The 19,561-nt window shown below is 47.7% G+C and overlaps 1 protein-coding gene across 1 annotated transcript in view; it reads right to left on the bottom strand.

The window, feature by feature from the left end:
• LOC140391451 (high-affinity choline transporter 1-like) overlaps window positions 1–19,561 on the bottom strand; it is a 48,221-nt gene that overhangs the window by 26,030 nt on the left and 2,630 nt on the right. The window contains exons 2-5 of the mRNA XM_072475965.1: window positions 17,502–17,615; window positions 15,962–16,117; window positions 2,239–2,387; window positions 846–989 (exon numbers count right to left, since the gene is read on the bottom strand). Coding sequence (XP_072332066.1) covers window positions 846–989; window positions 2,239–2,387; window positions 15,962–16,117; window positions 17,502–17,615 — 563 coding nt within the window. The remainder of the gene's footprint in view (window positions 1–845; window positions 990–2,238; window positions 2,388–15,961; window positions 16,118–17,501; window positions 17,616–19,561) is intronic.

The raw sequence follows: 19,561 nt of genomic DNA, 5'->3' as shown, positions 1-19,561 counted from the left end.
ACATTAAATTACAATGATGATAAACCATTCTCTCCCAAAATATTCTAAAGCTATGCCTAGGCATGCACCCAGCTCACCATTCTTTATCATAAATCAGCAAATCATTGTTTTATGCCAGGGAAACATTGGCCGAGATTCTCCGACCCGGCGCCGGTCGGAGAATCCTGGGTGGGCACTAGAATTGCGCTCCGCTGCCCCGCCTCCCCGATGCTGGCTTCCCTATTCTCCGGCGCTGTTTTTCGGGCACTGGCGGGATCGCCGCCACGTCAGTCGGGGGGCCTTGACAGCGGCCCTCCTTGGTGATTCTCCAAGCCCCGATGGGCCGAGTGGCCAATGAGTTTGGCCGAGTCCCACCGGCGTGGATTACTCAGCTCCCACACGGCGGGACCTGGAAGGTGAGTGCGGGGGCCGTCCTGGAAGGAGGGAGCGGGGGGAGGGGGGGGGGGTCCGACCCCGGGGGTGGCCTGGCCTGAGATCGGGGCCTACCGATCGGCAGGCGGGCTGGTTCCGTGCGGGCCTACTTTACTCTGTGCCATATTGCCCAGGGGCCAGCACGGAGAAGGGAACCCCCGCGCATGCAGCGTATCGTGCCGGAGTTTCCGCACATGCACGGAAATATGCCGGCTGTTCTGTGCATGCACGAACTCGCACGGGCCGTTCCGCGCCGGCTGGAGCTGTGGGGACCACTCCGGCCCCCTAGAAAGGTGAGAATTCCTCACTTTCGGGGGCCATTGACTCCTGAGTCGTTGGCGCCGGGTTTCACGCCGGCGTGGGGACATAGCCCCATTATTAGAGAATCCCGCCCATTAGTTTTCATCATTAGGAAGGGAATTTCTATTTCTTACCATTAGCAAAAGATCGTCAATCCATTTTCCAATAAAACGCTCGTCAATTTTTCCAAGCCAAGGTTTTTGATGGACCTCCTTAACTGCTGTGATCTTGATGCTTGTAACAGCATGATTTAGCATTGTGAATGGAACACACAGCCACTAAAAGACAAAATATCACAATTAACCACTGATAGTTTACACAGTGATTTTATTTAACAACTGCCTGTTCAATGTTTACTGAGGCTTGGAGATTTGTAAAGTTATCAGGTAAATAATCAGCTACAAAAGCAAAATACTAGGTGTTGGAAATAGTCAGCAGGCCTGGCAACATTTATGGAGAGAAAAATGGAATTACTAATCCAGATTTGCTACCTTGATATATTATCAATAATTAGTTAGGTCACTTTGATACGTCCATAAGTTATCATGCAGTTCGGATCGAAAGTGTTAGCTCGCTGTTCTGCTTTTTGGATCCTCCAAATTTCTGTAATTGTTCTAATTTCAGAATTTCAGCATTTATTGTTTTCCTTTTCATTTTGGTCATTTTATCACAGTGTTGTGTTAATTTACAGAAACTATCATTTTTGACAAAAGATGAATCACCAATCAATTGTCACATAGGTGTCTGACCACTGGTCCGTTCTGAAATGGAACAAGGGAAAAAATTAACCAGTCTGAAGGCACTGGATGAGGGGGAAATTTTAGTCAGGGCAAAAAGAGAACTCGCTTTTCTTCCGTTGGTGCAACAGGAACTTGTACTTTCACCATGACAGTCGTCTCATTTGAAACACGCTGATAATGTAATGCTCCCTCAGCACTGCACTTAAAATGTCAGCCCAAACTATGTTTGGGCTTTATCCCAGAGAGGTGAGACTCCTTGGACTAAACCAGACTGATCATTTGAGCATATAACAGAATAGATCTCTTTAATTGGATTAATTTTTAAAAATAAATTTAAATTTAGAGTACCCAATTATTTTTTCCAATTAAGGGGCAATTTAGTGTGGCCAATACACCTGCCCTGCACATCTTTGGGTTGTGGGCAGACACGGGGAGAATGTGCAAACTCCACACGGACAGTGACCCGGGGCCGGGTTTGAACCCAGGTCCTCAGCGTCGTGAGGCAACAGTGCTAACCATTGCACCACTGTACCACCCACTTCAATTGGATTCTAATGAAGCCTATTGTTTGGAGGTTTTGTGGGATGGTGAATAACCTGAAAGATGTGATATAAAACTAATTTAAAGTGTGGTTAAAAAAGGAAAAGGTTAAACATGAATCTTAGCTTACAACAAACCACAAACATGGCTTTAAAGTCCAACAGTAATGTGTTAAAGCAGCAACCCAAAATATTCAAATGTATCTTTAAACAATTACTGTGACAATATATTAGAGTCTACAACTCACCAAACCAAAGAAAATGCATCCTAATTGAATGACGTCAGTATATGCCACTGAATACAGCCCTCCAAGCAATGTATAAATCATTGCCACACAGGCTGAAATAACCACTGATAGATTCTTATCTAGATCTAGAATGACACTAGAAGTTGTACCTGAGTAAAAAAAAAGAAATTGATATTTACACCTGAACCGTTAACAGAACAGCATTTAGTGAAAAAGAGCAGAGTTTTATTTGACAGAAAAGATTACAGACTGTTCAGGCCTGTGATACACTTGCAGCTCCATTGTCCACAGACTATGCAATTGTGTGATACACTCACAGTGACATTGCCCACAGAGTGTGCGATTGTGTGATACACTCAGTGCCATTGCCCATAGAGTGTGCAATCCCGACATACACTCACTTCATCGACCACAGACTGTTCAATTGTGTGATACAGTCATAGCTTCATGGACCACAGAAAAATGTAGTAAGGGTTAGTTTAATGCTGCAGATTTCTTTTTACTAGGTAGCTTCTCAAGAAATAAATCAGTGGAAGATAGTTGTTAGATGATGACAGCTGTACCTCTCTCGTAAGGGGCCCATGGTCAGGCAAGGCCAGGTGAAGCAGCAACTAGGAAGGCATTTAAAATGAACAACCAGATTACAAATAAAAATGGAGAGTGCTGGAACATCTCATGTAGAACGAAAAGGAATGCCGGGAAGAGGTTAGAAGGTGGGAGCGATCAAATGACAAAGATGTTATGGAACAAAGGGCAAAGGGGGTGGGAATGGTAGTAATAAAGAAACAAATTGGCCTAGAGTAAGTGTTAATGGCCGAATAAAGGTCACCTCTTTCTCAAAGCAAAGCCTTTCAAACACTCTCTGTTTTTATTTCATATTTCCTTACCTGGTCTGGCCTACATGTGACTCCAGACCCACAGCAATGTGGTTGCTTCTTAACTGCCCTCTGAAATAGCCTAGCAAGCCACTCAGCTTAAGGGCAATTAGTGATGGACAACAGATACTGGGCCAGCCAGCGATATCCACATCCCGTTAATTGAATTCCAGCATCCCTCAGTATTTTGCTTCTAGAACCATATTACAAATCTGTGTTGGCTTTTTTACTCAACCCTGCTAAATTAGGGCTCTGCTGGAATGCGAGTTCATTAATGTGTGGAAGTAGAATAGAAGTTACTTCATGTGAACAACACTTACGGTACAACAGCCTGATAAAGAATGAGAACAGATGTACTGTTTAGGCATTATGGACGGCTCATTAATAGGTTCATGGGAATAACAAAGTGTCCGTGGATGATATTTGAGGGAGGTATGGAGCTGGCCATGGGGAACAGCCGAGGCTGAGATAGGAAAAGGATGAGGTAAAAGGATGAGTAAAAGACAGAAGGTATGTGTGAAGTCTCAAGAAGCTAATGGCAGATGGATGGCATTAAAGGCAGGCTTTTCAACTCTAGGTTTAGGCAAAGAATCAACATTTTGATTCTACCCTGGCCCTACACTCATCCCTAGAGCATCTTGACAACAAGGACTCCTACATTAGACTCCTATTTATTGACTACAGCTTCACCTTCAACACCGTAATTCCAGCCAAGCTCATATCAAAGCTCCAAAACCTAGGACTTGGCTCCTCACTCTGTAACTGGATCCTCGACCTTCTGACCCACAGACCACAATCAGTAAGAATGAACAACACCTCCTCCACAATAGTCCTCAATGCCGGGGCCCCGCAAGGCTGCGTACTTAGCCCCCTACTCTACTCCCTGTACACACACGACTGCGTGGCAAAATTTGGTTCCAACTCCATCTACAAGTTTGCTGACGATACGACCATAGTGGGCTGGATCTCGAATAATGACGAGTCAGAATACAGGAGGGAGATAGAGAACCTAGTGGAGTGGTGCAGCGACAACAATCTCTCCCTCAATGCCAGCAAAACTAAAGAGCTGGTCATTGACTTCAGGAAGCAAAGTACTGTACACACCCCTGTCAGCATCAACGGGGCCGAGGTGGAGATGGTTAGCAGTTTCAAATTCCTAGGGGTGCACATCTCCAAAAATCTGTCCTGGTCCACCCACGTCGGCGCTACCACCAAGAAAGCACAACAGCGCCTATACTTCTACAGAAAATTAAGGAAATTCGGCATGTCCACATTAACTCTTACCAACTTTTACAGATGCACCATAAAAAGCATCCTATCAGGCTGCATCACAGCCTGGTATGGCAACTGCTCGGCCCAGGACCGCAAGAAACTTCAGAGAGTCGTGAACACAGCCCAGTGCATCACACAAACCTGCCTCCCATCCACTGACTCCATCTACACCTCCTGCTGCCTGGGGAAAGCGGGCAGCAAAATCAAAGATCCCTCCCACCTGGCTTACTCACTCTTCCAATTTCTTCCATCGGGCAGGGGATACAGAAGTCCGAGAACACGCACGAACAGACTCAAAAACAGCTTCTTCCCCACTGTCACCAGACTCCTAAACGACCCTCTTATGGACTGACCTCATTAAGCCTACATCCTGTATGCTTCATCCGATGCCGGTGCTTATGTAGTTATATTGTGTACCTTATGTTGCCCTATTATGTATTTTCTTTTATTTCCTTTTCTTTTCACGTACTTAATGATCTGTTGAGCTGCTCACAGAAAAATACTTTTCACTGTACCTCGGTACACGTGACAATAAACAAATCCAATCCAATTCACTGAGCTAAACCAGTCCCTTTGGGATTCCTCGGTGTAGTTAGCAGGGGAAAGATACTGTTCCAACACACCTGAGCAGTTTGAGAAGTCATGAAGATTTCAGGTACTGAGGAGAGGGAAAAGAAGAAGAGAAAGAATTGTTTGTGCACGCTGGCCATCTCGCCCCGCTCACTACATAGCATGGTTGTGTATTTTTGATGGACAACTAGTATGTTATATTCCATCTTAAACTCTGATTAAACTTAATAACTTGGTTTGTTATCGATCCTCATTGATCAGATCGTGATCACACTGACCATTTTCAGAAATCACCACAAGGAGAAGAGACTCAAAGGTTGAGAGTTTATTTGCCTCCCAGCCTGGGGTCTGCCAGGCCATTAACATGTTGGATGAAAATATGCAGACTTGGCTCGACTGACAGTGCATACAGGAAGGGGGATTCAAGAGAGATAGAGAACACGGGTCTTCAGAATCTGATCCAATAACAAAAGATACAAAGTTCTTGCTACCTGTGAGAATGAGGATGACTATTGGAAGGACAGCCAAAATACTGACCATGGCACCTTGGAGCAGGATGCTGTCCAAAGGGGCTAGGAGGGCAATCATAATGTGAGTGATGGATAGCACTATTTGTAAGCTGGATGAAGAATATCATATGGTACATTGTCTATACCTCATGCCAAATTTGTTTCAAAGAATAATGGAGATGGACGTGGGAAAATATAGGAAAGAGTAGGCAAGAAGTCCTGTTCAGAGGTGGGGGGAGGAGTGGAGGGTTGGGGGAGATGTGACACAAAGGGGAGATACTGGATGAGATTCAGCAGACAGAAGTTAAAGTCCGCTGTTGGGTGCGTTTAACGGGATATTTCTCAGTGACTGCAACGCCGATGGCGCTTTGCTGTTTTATTTTGGCCTGGCTAAGTTTCTCCCTACTGAGGCTATATTTAGTGGGATTTCCTGAAGCTGAAGCTCGCCAGAAGGAAAGGCCCCTCGCAGATCAGGGAGCCATTCTGTTCAACAACCCCAATCTTTCCCCCAGCCTTTCAAGCGCCCCCCCCCCCCCCCCCCCCCCCCTGTCAAATTCCCAACCTTGGGCGCCTGGCACTGAGAGACAGCAGTGCTAACCACTGTGCCATCATGGAACACTTTTCCACAAATGGGAGTTGATTCAGATATTGATAGATTCCTGTTAACCAAGAGTATTAATGATATTGTGAGGGCCACAAACCTTCATTGCCAGTTTTGTGAGGGCCACGAAGAATCCAGCATGAGTTTGTACAGAGTTTGTCAAACAGAAAGTAACTTATTTACAAAAATATGTACACAGGGCCAATAATTCACCACTGGTTCCCCCTCTTGCCGGTACCACACTGGTCAGCTCTATTTATACAGCTGCACCACTAATGATTGCCCCACCCCACTCTCATTGGGAGAGCTCATATTCCTCAAGGAACATGGGGTAACCAATTGTCCGCAGTCAATAGGATCCAGGCAGGTTATAACAAAGGGATATTAACTTTTACTAGTCTCTGGATTGACAGGTCTGGGCTATTTCAAAGGAAGGTTATGCTTTGTTTGTTCTTATAGCTCATCACGGTCCATTAACTCTGAACAGCTTCCTCTTTTGAGCAGGTGTGGTTTCTTATCACAGTTTAATCATAGAGACTTTTTCTTTGTTCTGAAGTGCTTCCTAGGAATACCAGTGTTTTGTTTTATAAAACCATAGAATCCCTATAATGCAGAAGGTATTTCAGTCCATTGAGTACTCTAGGCCTACTTCCCCACCCTATCCCGCTAACCCCATCTAACGTACATACCTTTGAACACTAAGCGGAAATTTTATCATGAACAATCCACCTAACCCGCACGTCTTTGAACACCAGTTTTTAAAAATTAGGCAGTTTCATTGTTCTGAAGTGATTCCTAGAGAACAAGTGCTCTGTCCGACTGCTTTTTTCCTTCTGGGGTTTCCTTTGTTCTGAAATCCTTACCAGAAAATCCAGGTGCTCTGAGTTGGCACTGCCAGGGTTCCAGGGGAAATGCTAGGTTGACACTGCCAGGGTGCCAGGTGTTGGGTGGGGTGTTCCAGGTTGGCGCTGCCAAGGGGCGAGGCCTGAAAGGTGGCACTTGGGAGGGCCTGAAAGGGGGCCCTTTGGCCAACCCATGGCAGGGTGTTGCTCATGGGTGTGGGCCTTGCCAGCGATTGGGGGGGGGGGTGCCTTTCTAGCGATTGGGGAGTCCTTGTCAGCGATTGTGGGTGTGGGGGCTTTGCCAGCGATTATGGGATCCTTCCTAGTGATTGGGGAGGCCTTTCAATGATTGGCAGGCCTTGCCAGCAATCGGAGGGGGGGGGGGGGTGGTCCTTGCAGCAATTGGGGGTTGGGGGATGTACTGTAGTGTTATTTAGAGATCAGGGCATCCTTCTGATCTCTGAGGGTCTGGCCTTGCTGGCTTCTTTGGGTCCCATTGCACAAATCACCCCGGTTTCAAATAAATTTCTAAGTGTGGGTGGATTGTGATCTGGATCGTGCTGATCCACCCGACGGGAATCGCTCCTCTTTACCTACCGGAGACCACACTTTGAATCTTTTGGGACAATTGCATCCATTGATTTGACTGATTGTTACACATCTCTCCCTGAAAATTGTGCAGCTGTGTAATGGGCACTCAACCAATATCAGCTGAAGTCAAAACCTTGAGTTTGATTGGGTTTATATTTGATTAACTTCTTGACTTTGCCTGACTGGTTTTGAAAAGATTCCATGTAATTCACTTGGTGGATACAGTAAAGAGCTGCTGTAATTAGGAAAGTGGGGATTAGCAATTGGGAAATATCATATCATAGAATTTACAGTGCAGAAGGAGGCCATTTGGCCCATCGAGTCTGCACCGGCTCTTGGAAAGAGCACCCTACCCAAGGTCAACACCTCCACCCTATCCCCATAACCCAGTAACCCCACCCAACACTATGGGCAATTTGGGACACTAAGGGCAATTTATCATGGCCAATCCACCTAACCAGCACATCTTTGGGCTGTGGGAGGAAACCGGAGCACCCGGAGGAAACCCACGCACACACGGGGAGGATGTGCAGACTCCGCACAGACAGTGACCCAAGCCGGAATCGAACCTGGGACCCTGGAGCTGTGAAGCAATTGTGCTATCCACAATGCTACCGTGCAAATATAATGAGCGAGTTGTGAAATCTCAGAGAATCAAAGGTTTTGTTCAAAAGCCTCAGAAGAGACAGGCTGGTGTCCCTGAAGGGCAAGAGGAACATTTGGGGCGATTTTGAGCCCGCATTAACAAACAGTGAGAATGGCAATGCAGAAGCAAAATCCGGTGAGATTGCAATTTCTGATTTACAACCTCCCTTGCTGGCGGAGTAATGTGAAACATGCTGTGGTAGCCTGGGAACTTCATTCTAACACATTGACATGTCATTAGAGAGCACTCACTCCGGATTTTCACCCCTCACTGAATATTCAGCGGGCTCTGGCGTGACGCCATTTACACGGTTTACACAAACATGAACTGCCGTCCTCACCTCCGAGGGGCATTTCGGGGGTGAGGGCTCAGCCAGTCACCACCCTCCAGGATGTTACATGCTCAGGGTGCACCAGCAAGGATGCAGGGGACACAGTTAAGTTCACCTTGGGGGTCAGTCTCCACCACTGACGAACAGTGGCAGCCGTGTGTACATAATGCACTGCAGGAACTCAGCAAGGTACTTAGGTGTCACCTTCGAAACCCCCGACCTCTACCATCTAGAAGGACAAGAGCAGCAGATATGTGGGAACACCACCACCTGGAGGCATCCCCTCCAAGTCATTCACCATCCTGACTTGGAAATATATCGCCGTTCCTTCACTGTTGATGGGTGAAAATCCTGGAACTCCCTCCCTAACAGCACTGTGGGTGTACCTACATTTCAGGGACTGCAACGGTTCAAGAAGGCAGCTCACCACCACCTTCAGAAGGGCAACTAGGGGTGGGCAATAAATGCTGGCCTAACCAGCGACACCCACATCCCATAAATTAATTTTGAACACGTCTCTCAGTTTCGGGGAGAGGAGTCGGTTACAGGCCTTACCTTCCCTTCATGTCGGGGCGCTCCTTGCCTTTAGGGGGTCTGAAGGTTGGCATGCAGGCATCACTTCCCATGTGCTCCTTGTTGGGTTTGTGCCCAGATCTCTGCTGAGGGAGTACCCATACTTAGTGGGAGCTGGAAAGTGGGAGGCGAATACAGAGGTTCACCACTGGGTGGAACTGTGAGGTACCTGGGTGGGGTTCCATGAGAGGCCAGGCTGTAAGGTCGGACTTGGGGACTCAGGAATGGGTTGCAAGCTTGCCTCATGATGCATGAAGACCCTCTCACTGAGGGGAGGATGACTGCAGTTGAGTTGGACCCCTCACTCAGGCAGCACTAAGAGGACAAAGGCATTCAGCTGCATGGAATGTCAAACCCACTTAGAACATAGAACATAGAACATTACAGCACAGTACAGGCCCTTCGGCCCTCGATGTTGTGCCGACCTGTGAAACCACTCTAAAGCCCATCTATACTATTCCCTTATCGTCCATATGTCTATCCAATGACCATTTGAATGCCCTTAGTGTTGGCGAGTCCACTACTGTTGCAGGCAGGGCATTCCACGCCCTTACTACTCTCTGAGTAAAGAACCTACCTCTGACATCTGTCTTATATCTATCTCCCCTCAATTTAAAGCTATGTCCCCTTGTGCTAGACATCACCATCCGAGGAAGAAGGCCCTCACTGTCCACCCTATCCAATCCTCTGATCATCTTGTATGCCTCAATTAAGTCACCTCTTAACCTTCTTCTCTCTAACGAAAACAGTCTCAAGTCCCTCAGCCTTTCCTCATAAGATCTTCCCTCCATACCAGGCAACATTCTGGTAAATCTCCTCTGTACCCTTTCCAATGCTTCCACATCCTTCCTATAACGCGGTGACCAGAATTGCACGCAATACTCCAAATGTGGCCGCACCAGAGTTTTGTACAGCTGCAACATGACCTCATGGCTCCAAAACTCAATCCCTCTACCAATAAAAGCAAACACACCGTACGCCTTCTTAACAACCCTCTCAACCTGGGTGGCAACTTTCAGGGATCTATGTACATGGACACCGAGATCTCTCTGCACATCCACACTGCCAAGAATCTTACCATTAGCCCAGTACTCTGTGTTCCTGTTATTCCTTCCAAAATGAATCACCTCACACTTTTCTGCATTAAACTCCATTTGCCACCTCTCAGCCCAGCGCTGCAGCTTATCTATGTCTCTCTGTAACTTGTAACATCCGTCCGCACTGTCCACAACTCCACCGACTTTAATGTCATCTGCAAATTTACTCACCCATCCTTCTACGCCCTCCTCCAGGTCATTTATAAAAATGACAAACAGCAGTGGCCCCAAAACAGATCCTTGTGGTACACCACTAGTAACTGGACTCCAGTCTGAACATTTCCCATCAACCACCACCCTTTGTCTTCTTCCAGCTAGCCAATTTCTGATCCAAACTGCTAAATCACCCTGAATCCCATGCCTCCGTATTTTCTGCAGTAGCCTACCATGGGGAACCTTATCAGGGGAACCTTACCTTGTCAGGGAAGTTTGACTGTCAGGAAATAGTGTTGGAGTGGATGGCTGTGGCTGATGAAAGGTTTGGCAACTCTGTATCCCTTATTACCTGGGAAATGAGGGTGCCCTCTAGGGATGTGCTTGTCATGCTATTTGTAGGCGTCACTCGATTCAACTATGCCACCAGAGGCGTCATTTTCCTGAAATGTTACCTCACCTCTCATACAATAATAGAATACCTACAGTGCAGAAGGAGGCCATTCAGCCCATCAAGTCTGAACCGACCCTTTAAAAGAGCACCCTGGGGCAGCACGATGGCGCAGTGGTTAGCATTGCTGCCTCACGGCACCGAGGTCCCAGGTTCGATCCTGGCTCTGGATTACTGTCCGTGTGCAGTTTGCACATTCTCCCCGTGTTTGCGTGGGTTTCAACCCTACAACCCGAAGATGTGCAGCGGAGGTGGATTGGCCACGTTAAATTGCCCCTTAATTGGAAAAAATGAATTGGGTACTCAAAATTTCCCCAAAAAAGGAGCACCCTGCCCAGGCACACTCCCCCGTCTCGTCTCCATAACCCCACCTAACCTTTGGACACTGAGGGGAAATTTGGAATGGCCAATCCACTAACCTGCACATCTTTGGATTGTGGGAGGAAACTGGAGCAGCCGTAGGAAACCGACAAAGACACGGGGAGAATGTGCAGACTCCACATAGACGGACACCCAAGGTCAGAATCGAACCTGGAGTCCTGGCGTTTTGAGGCAGCAGTGCTAACCAGTGCGCCACCTCCTTGTACCAATTGTACCAATGAAATCTGCAGAGCTAAACATCAGTGCCACTGATTGCAGCCAAGTTCGTAACCCTTTGGAAGTGCTGGCCCCAAGCATTGAACCCCAATGCTCATAGAAATGTGAACATTACACAGATAACACTGCTGCGTACCCTTATGCAAGACGTGATGGTGATGTCTATCATCACTCACCCATTCAAGGTGAACCATTGCCAGATTTTGCAAGAGCTGGCACCACATGGAATTAGAGGACATCCAATGCCTGTGGCCCTTAAAGTAACCGTCGCTCTGAACGTTATTGTACGCGGATCGTTTCAGAGCATAATTGGTTACTTGTGTGGCATTTCCCCATCAGCCGCACACAAATGCATCAGGGAGGTACCAGATGCCCTTTATGTAAGGGCTCTCATGGGTATAAACTTGGACCGGGACCAGGTGTACCAGGATGTCAGGGCCATGAGCTTTGCACGCTTAGCAGGCATGCCCCAGATGCAGGGTCTAATAGACTGCACCCAGTGCTACTGTCCATTTCTTCTAACATCTTCCAATTCCCAATGACAGAGAAATTAATAGCATAGCATCTCCCGTCTAATTTCAATGAACAGAGCAGTGTCGGGGGAGAAGCCATGCCTCTTTTATGGCAGTCATTTAATGAATGAGTGTAGGTAAGTGTTATAACCTGCCTGCTTATCATTGGCTGGGGACTAATGACAATCCCACAGTCCTGTGGGAGTATGAGCTTCCCCAATGAGGGGGGGCGGAGAAACCATTAGTAAACTCCAAGTATAAATAAAGCTGGCCAGTTTGGAACCAGCAGGAAGGAGTGTGCAGCAAGGGAAGTTGCTGCTGCTATATATATATATATATATATGTTATTGTAAATAAATGTTATTACTTTGTATCCTTAAAACTCGTGCTGGATTCTTCGTGGCCCTCACAAAACTGGCGACGAGGGTTAAAGTGAATAGCTGTCTACACTGCTGAAGCCACCTCCCTGGATTTTTGTTGGATACAGGTTGGACGTTGTTTTCTATTATACCATACCTGTGTACGGACGTTTGGATGTTTTTGATGCTGTGCTGGAAAGCTGGAACCAGTACGCACAATGGATGCATTACTATTTCCGGGCAAACAATATCACCGAAAAGGAGCACCAGGTGGTCATATTGCTCACTGCCTGCGGCCCGCATACGTTTGGGGTGATTAGGAGCCTTACGTACCCAGCTGCGCCGGACACCAAAACGTTTGATGAACTTGTGAATATAGTGGGCCAACATTTTAACCCAAACCCGTCCACGATAGTCCAGCGTTACCGGTTTAATGCTGCTGAGAGGACCCCTGGAGAATCCCTTGCCGATTTTCTATCCAGGCTACGCAGGATTGCGGAGTACTGTGACTATGGTGAGACCTTGTCAGAAATGTTATGCGACCGTTTGGTTTGCGGTATTAACAATGCGGCCACCCAGAGAAAGTTGTTAGCTGAGCTAACATTGACTTTTCAACAGGCCATTCGAATAGTATTGTCCCGAGAGAGCGCTGAACGAGGAGTGCAGGAGCTACAGGGAATGGAAGTGCATGCCTTGGGGCGCAACCCCTTCCGTCCGAAAACGTCCCCCCGCACTCCTGCGGTACCTTGGGCGAGGCGACTTCCGGACCGACGCCAGTGACAGTCGGACATTCCTCCCCGAAGGGAGCCTTCTCCAGAACCAATGGGTGAGGAGCCATGTCCGTGTCAGACTTGTAGGCGCCGACCCCGTCGCAGATACCGGTCCTGGGGGCGCCAGAGGCGCCGTCGTTCCGACCGAAACTGGTGAACCTGCGGCGACTACTCCTGAGGACGTGGAGACGGAGGACGACTGCCTGCAGCTGCATTGTATGGCAGCTCCCCGTGTGGCCCCCATTAAGGTGACAGTATGGGTCAATGGTCACCTGCTTGAGATGGAGTTGGACACTGGCGCAGCGGTCTCCGTGATTGCCCAGAGGACATTCGACCGCATCAAGCAGGGTATACAGACCCTTACATTAATCGACTCACAGGCCAGGTTGGCCACCTACACGGGGAACCACTTGACATTGCAGGAACTACAATGACCCCTGTCGTTTATGGACGCCAGGAGGGGCGTTTCCCACTTATCGTGGTGCACGGCCATGGGCCCAGCCTGTTGGGTTGGGACTGGTTGCGCCATTTGCAGTTGCAATGGCAGCACATCCTCCAAACAGTTTCTGAAGGGTTGACTGAGGTACTAGGACGATACCCAGATGTATTCCAGCCTGGTTTGGGGAAAATAAAAGGGGCCGTAGCCCATATCCAAGTCGAACCAGGAGCCACGCCGCGCTATTTCCGGGCGCGCCCGATGCCTTACGCCTTGCTAGAGAAGGTAGAAGGGGAGCTCACTCGTTTGAAGAGTTTGGGTATTATCAGGCCCGTCCGTTTTGCTGAATGGGCAGCACCAATTGTACCTGTAATGAAGCCAGATGTCACAGTTCGCTTGTGTGACGACTATAAACTTACAGTGAATACGGCTTCCCGACTTGACCGATATCCAACGCCTCGCATAGAGGATCTCTACGCGAAGCTTGCAGGCGGACTCTCCTTCACAAAATTAGATATGAGTCACGCCTACCTACAGTTGGAGCTGGACCTTGCCTCCCAACCATATGTAACGATTAATACACACCGGGGCCTGTATGAATATACACGGTTGCCCTTTGGAATATCCTCTGCCTTCGCTATTTTTCAATGTGTTATGGAGGGCATTTTGAGAGGTTTACCACGTATTGCTGTCTACTTAGATGACGTTTTGATTACAGGGACGTCGGAGCAGGAACATTTGGAAAATCTGGAGGCTGTCCTTAGACGCTTTTCGGAGGCTGGAGTCCGTTTACGTCGCACAAAGTGCGTATTTCAGGCAAAGGAAGTAGTCTACCTAGGTTATCGGGTGGACCACGAAGGTTTGCACCCCATCACAGAGAAGGTGCGTGCGATTCAACAGGCCCCCGCCCCGACTGACACTTCGCATCTTCGTTCTTTTCTCGGTCTCGTAAACTATTATGGGAAGTTCCTCCCCAATCTGGCAACTATGCTGGCCCCGTTGCACCTTCTGCTAAAGAAAAATCACACCTGGGTTTGGGGTCAGCCGCAAGAAACCGCTTTCCAGCAGGTAAAGCAACAATTGTCGTCGTCTGGGTTACTAACCCACTATGATCCTGGAAAGCCTTTGCTCGTCACATGTGATGCATCCCCATATGGTATTGGGGCCGTCCTGTCCCACAAGATGGAGAACGGGGCCGAGCGACCGATAACTTTCGCCTCCCGCACATTGACTGCAGCGGAGAAAAAGTACGCCCTCGAGAAGGAGGGCCTGGCAGTGGTTGTTGTGGTGAAACGCTTCCACCAGTACGTGTATGGCCGCCATTTCACTATCGTGACTGATCATAAGCCTCTGCTGGGACTTTTCAGAGAGGATAAGCCAATACCGCCCATTGCTTCCGCGCGGATCCAGCGCTGGGCTTTGTTGCTTGCTGCATACGAGTATTCTCTGGAGCACAAACCAGGAACGCAGATAGCAAATGCCGACGCACTGAGCCGATTGCCTTTATCGACTGGCCCCATGTCGACCCCCACGACCGGTGAGGTGGTTGCAACCCTAAATTTTATGGACACCTTGCCTGTCACGGCATCACAGATCCGTGAGTGGACCCAGACGGAGCCAGTCCTGTCAAAGGTTCGGCACATCGTCCTGTATGGTGGGCAGCATAGACAGCTCCCAGGCGAGTTGCGGGCATTTTCCTCCAGAATTCAGCGTGGAAGACGGCATCCTCTTGTGGGGGACGCGTGTGATTGTCCCGGAAAAAGGCCAGGAGCTGATACTAAGAGACTTGCACAATGGGCATCCAGGTGTGACCAAAATGAAAATGTTGGCCCGGAGTTATGTCTGGTGGCCAGGCCTCGACACCGACATTGAGAAGGTGGCCCAAAACTGCTCCATTTGCCAGGAGCAATGGGTACGTGGGTGAGTTGGTGGGTGGGTGGATGAGGTTGGTGAGTGGGTAAATGGATGAAGTGGATGGATGGTTGAGTGGACAGTAAGGTTTGAGGAGTAGTTTGGTGGTCAGCAGGGTATTTGGCTCTTGTTGGAATGTAGATGGGTGGTTGGGGGTGGGGTTGTCGGGTCGCCAGGGGGTAGTCGGGTGGTTGGTGGTTGGTTGGGTTGGGTCGGTTTGAAGGGATAGACAGGTGGAGATAGTTGGATTGTCAGTGGTGTAGTTAGGTCAGGAGTACAGTCAGGAGAGTCCTGATGTACACCTCCTGAGACTGGGAGACGTGGGAATATGTGTTCAGCTGCAGAACTTTTTTTTAATACCGTATTGGGATGTGGGTGTCGCTGAACTGGGTTCTAGGCCATTTCAGTGGGGGCAGTTAACAGTCAACATTGCTGTGTGGGTCTGAAGTCAAATGTAGGCCAGACCAGGTAAGGGCAGCAGATTTCCTTCTCTGAAGGACATTAGTGAACCAGATTGGTTTTTACAACAATTGGCAATGGTTTCAGGGTCATCAATAGACTTTTTAAAATGTGGTTGACAGCGAGAGCTGGATGGCTGAATAGACTGAAGATCTTCTATATCCTTACCTAAAGCTGCCAGAATGGCAGCAGACCAGAATATTTCCCCGATAATGGCGGGAAAAAACACCAAGCTTGCTAATTGCTTCCCATAACGCAGTTGAAATGGGTCCAACATTGTTATATATTGCTCAGCTCGCATTTTCTTCGCAAAAAACAAACCACCTGTGTAGACGTAGAAGGAAGGCTGTCAGATACCACACACATAATTCAAAACACTGTACATTCTTTTATAATTAGCATTTTTCTTAATAAACTAAGACCTGATCAAATCATGATTAAATCCTCACTGCGTTTAGTTTTCATGACTGGAGTTTATCCATATGTTGCATAATTTTGGTTTAATTTTGGCATGAGTAGGTTCAACAATTTAGTGCAGTGAAAGTTGCATTTTGTTCCGGAATGTTAAAATCTAATAAATACCATGCAGGAATGCAAATGAGTTAGAAATAGTAGAAAAAGTAATTGAAGAATGTTTATGCTGCAAAACAATTCTGTTACTAACAGGGTCAAATACGGGAAGGCAGATTATTATCTGAATGGCCATAAATTAGGAGGGGGCAATGTGCAACGAGACCTGGGTGTCCTCGTACACCAGTCGCTGAAGGTAAGCATGCAGGCACAGCAGGTGGTACGCACACCTGTTTTGGGCCTGTTCGAAGCTGGTGGGTTTCTGGAGGCCTTTTTATGACACCATGTCGGTGATCCGAAATATTGAGTTAGAGCCCTGCCCCCTGGTGGTTATTTTGAGGATTTCGGTGGCAGCACGGTGGCGCAGTGGGTTAGCCCTGCAGCCTCATGGCGCCGAGGTCCCCGGTTCGATCCCGACTCTGGGTCACTGTCCGTGTGGAGTTTGCACATTCTCCCCGTGTTTGCGTGGGTTTCACCCCCACAACCCAAAGATGTGCAGGCTAGGTGGATTGGCCAAGCTAAAATTGCCCCTTAATTGGAAAAAATTAAATGGGTACTCTAAATTTATAAAATAAAAAATAAATTAAAAAATAAAAAATTGGGGGGATTTTGGATGTGCCAGAGCTGCGGACGTGTCCTGGCCTTCTCCTCATTGGTGGCGTGGAATGTATCCTTCTGGAGGTTGGGGACACCGCCAAGTGCCTTGGTGTGGTTAAGGGATTTGATGCAGTTTTTGCACCTCAACAAGGTCACATATACCGTGAGGGGGTCGATTGAAGGTTTCTACCGGAGGTGGCAGCTGTTTCTATGGTATTTCAGAGAATTGAGTTGGAAGGTTTTTTTTTGGGGGGGGGGGTGGATTTGTATGGAGTTGGTGTTTTGTTAAAGATATTTGTTTGTATGTTTTGTAATTTTGTATAAAATCTAAAAAATTTAATAAAAACATTTCCAAAAAACAAAGAACCTGCCCACCCCTGTGCCCACTGTTCCAACTTGTGAGCTGGGGCCTCTGTGTAAATTGTCTGCTAATGTGAGGCCTGGTTACTTCTGTGTGGTTGTCAACTGCTGCCAATATCCTGACAAAACAAAAACACACCGGTAAATCGGCGACCTGAAACTGGGATTTTTCTTTACTCACCAATGAGCAAACAAAGTAGAGAAGTCCAAGGGGCTACAGTCCATACCAGTCCAGCATCTGGCCGATATACCATTTCAGCTGTACCATTTATATATGCACCACCAACCCAGGTTGCTACAAATAGGGATGAAAGCAAAATCACTGGCAAGTCATCTCCTTATTTCAATACATGTGGACAGAATAAACTGCAAAAACCTTGGTGTCACTGAAACACAAACTGACACACTAACAGCGCTGGATGTTGTAACATTGAATGAAATAGTTGCCTTCCATTCTTTGAATGAGCATCATGAAATACTTTACAAATACTTTCTATTAGCCATGCAAAAACAAACTAGGTACATCTTCTATTGTCCATTTATGTTTGGATCTCTTTTTGTAGTTTAGGTTTCAATGTAGGCACAATGTTAATACAAAAGCAAAATACTGCAGATACTGGAAATCTGAAATAAGAACAAAAGAAAGGGAATGACTCAGCAGGGAAAGGTCTGAAGCTCTTTCTCTCCACAGATGTTGCCTGCCCCGCTGAGCATTTCCAGCTTGTTTTCTCCTTATGACAAATTGGGTGGAATTTTCCTAAAACTTATCAGTGTCAGTTTCCGCCTGGAAGCCGGCGTGCAGCTCTCCAGCTTCACAGCTGCGTTTCCACTCCAGATTTTCTGGCACTCTGGGGACGTAGTATTCGCTTTCACAGGGGTGGGTTGGGGCCTGATAGAATCGGCAAGGCTGGTTCCACAGAGATAGCTCCCCAATCATCAGAGCACCAACCCTCACAAGCATCCTCGCCCCTCACAGCATTCCCCATCCCTTCTCACAGCACAGGCATCAGGATGTGGCCTCCTTTCCCACAAGCATCAGGGTGCCCCCCCCCCCCCCCCCCTCCCCACCACACATAAGGGGAATCCCCTCAATGGGATTCCTCAGGGAGCCTGCCCTGGCACTGCCACTCTGGAATGCCAGAGTGCCAGGGGGCAGTGGCAGGAAACTGCCTGGGGAAGTACCTCGCCACCCAAGGACCATACTTACCTGTGCACCCCTAGCGTGGCCATCATGTTTGGTTTTTGTTTTTGAAAACCAGTTGTGCTTCGAGCGGGCATGACGTCATTCTGGCCGGGTGAGAAGATACATTGAAGGCAGAAGTAGCAGCATTAAGACTGCTAATCATATTAAAATATATTCTAATCAGGCCTGCGCCCTTCCTGGGCGTGATCCTGATTACATCATTTAAGGGGGTGGTGTAGATCCCTAACTGAAATCTCCAAGACGCAAATCCTGGTTATGCCCCCCGTGAGGTTTAGCAAACATTACTGGATTTGCACCCACAGCTAAATCACGGCCAATGACGTTGTTTGCAATATTCACCAGATACAGAAAATATTTACTTGACTGTAAAATCGACAGAATGTGTTTAACAGTGTTTGCAAGTGAATGTGTAGCTATAAATTAATATAATAGTAATAAATTACATCAGCACCTTTTCATCTCACTTCCTGCGTATTTGAACGGGCCATATTAATAACATGACCACTAACTCATTATTAATCAGGTATTTCTCATTTCATTCCTGTGTCTTAGATGCTTCCCTTGTCATTGTTTGCGTCTCAGGATGGACCCACAGTTTTCTGTTGTTTCTGGTCTCTGTTGTAGGCCAGCTATTCCTCAGTGTGGAAGTTCCTGTATCCCCTCTCCCAGTTCTTGGTCTTTCTCCAACTGGCCTTTGCTTTCTACCCATCCAACCTCCAGCCTCTCTTTGACAGTCCCAAGCCATACCCTCTCAATAGGCAACTGTGAAACCAGCACACAAACTCTGAGACTACCTCCCATCCGCCCCCACATGTAGCCACTGCAACCAGACTGTTCAAATGGAGCAAACCTCAATCTATGTTTCTGTCAGCCTTTCACCACCTGCTTCCCTAGTGTACTAACCCCCATGAGACCCATGGGGATACGCTAATCGATCTCCATGTGAGGCTCATAGAATACAAATTGCCACACTAGGGGCAGCTGGGGCTATAAACCTGCCCTTTAAAAGCCCACCCAGATTCGGACCTGCACTTCTG

Source organism: Scyliorhinus torazame, chromosome 15 (genome assembly GCF_047496885.1).
Source record: "Scyliorhinus torazame isolate Kashiwa2021f chromosome 15, sScyTor2.1, whole genome shotgun sequence".
Classification (NCBI taxonomy): domain Eukaryota; kingdom Metazoa; phylum Chordata; class Chondrichthyes; order Carcharhiniformes; family Scyliorhinidae; genus Scyliorhinus; species Scyliorhinus torazame.
This window is presented reverse-complemented; position numbering and strand designations above follow the sequence as displayed.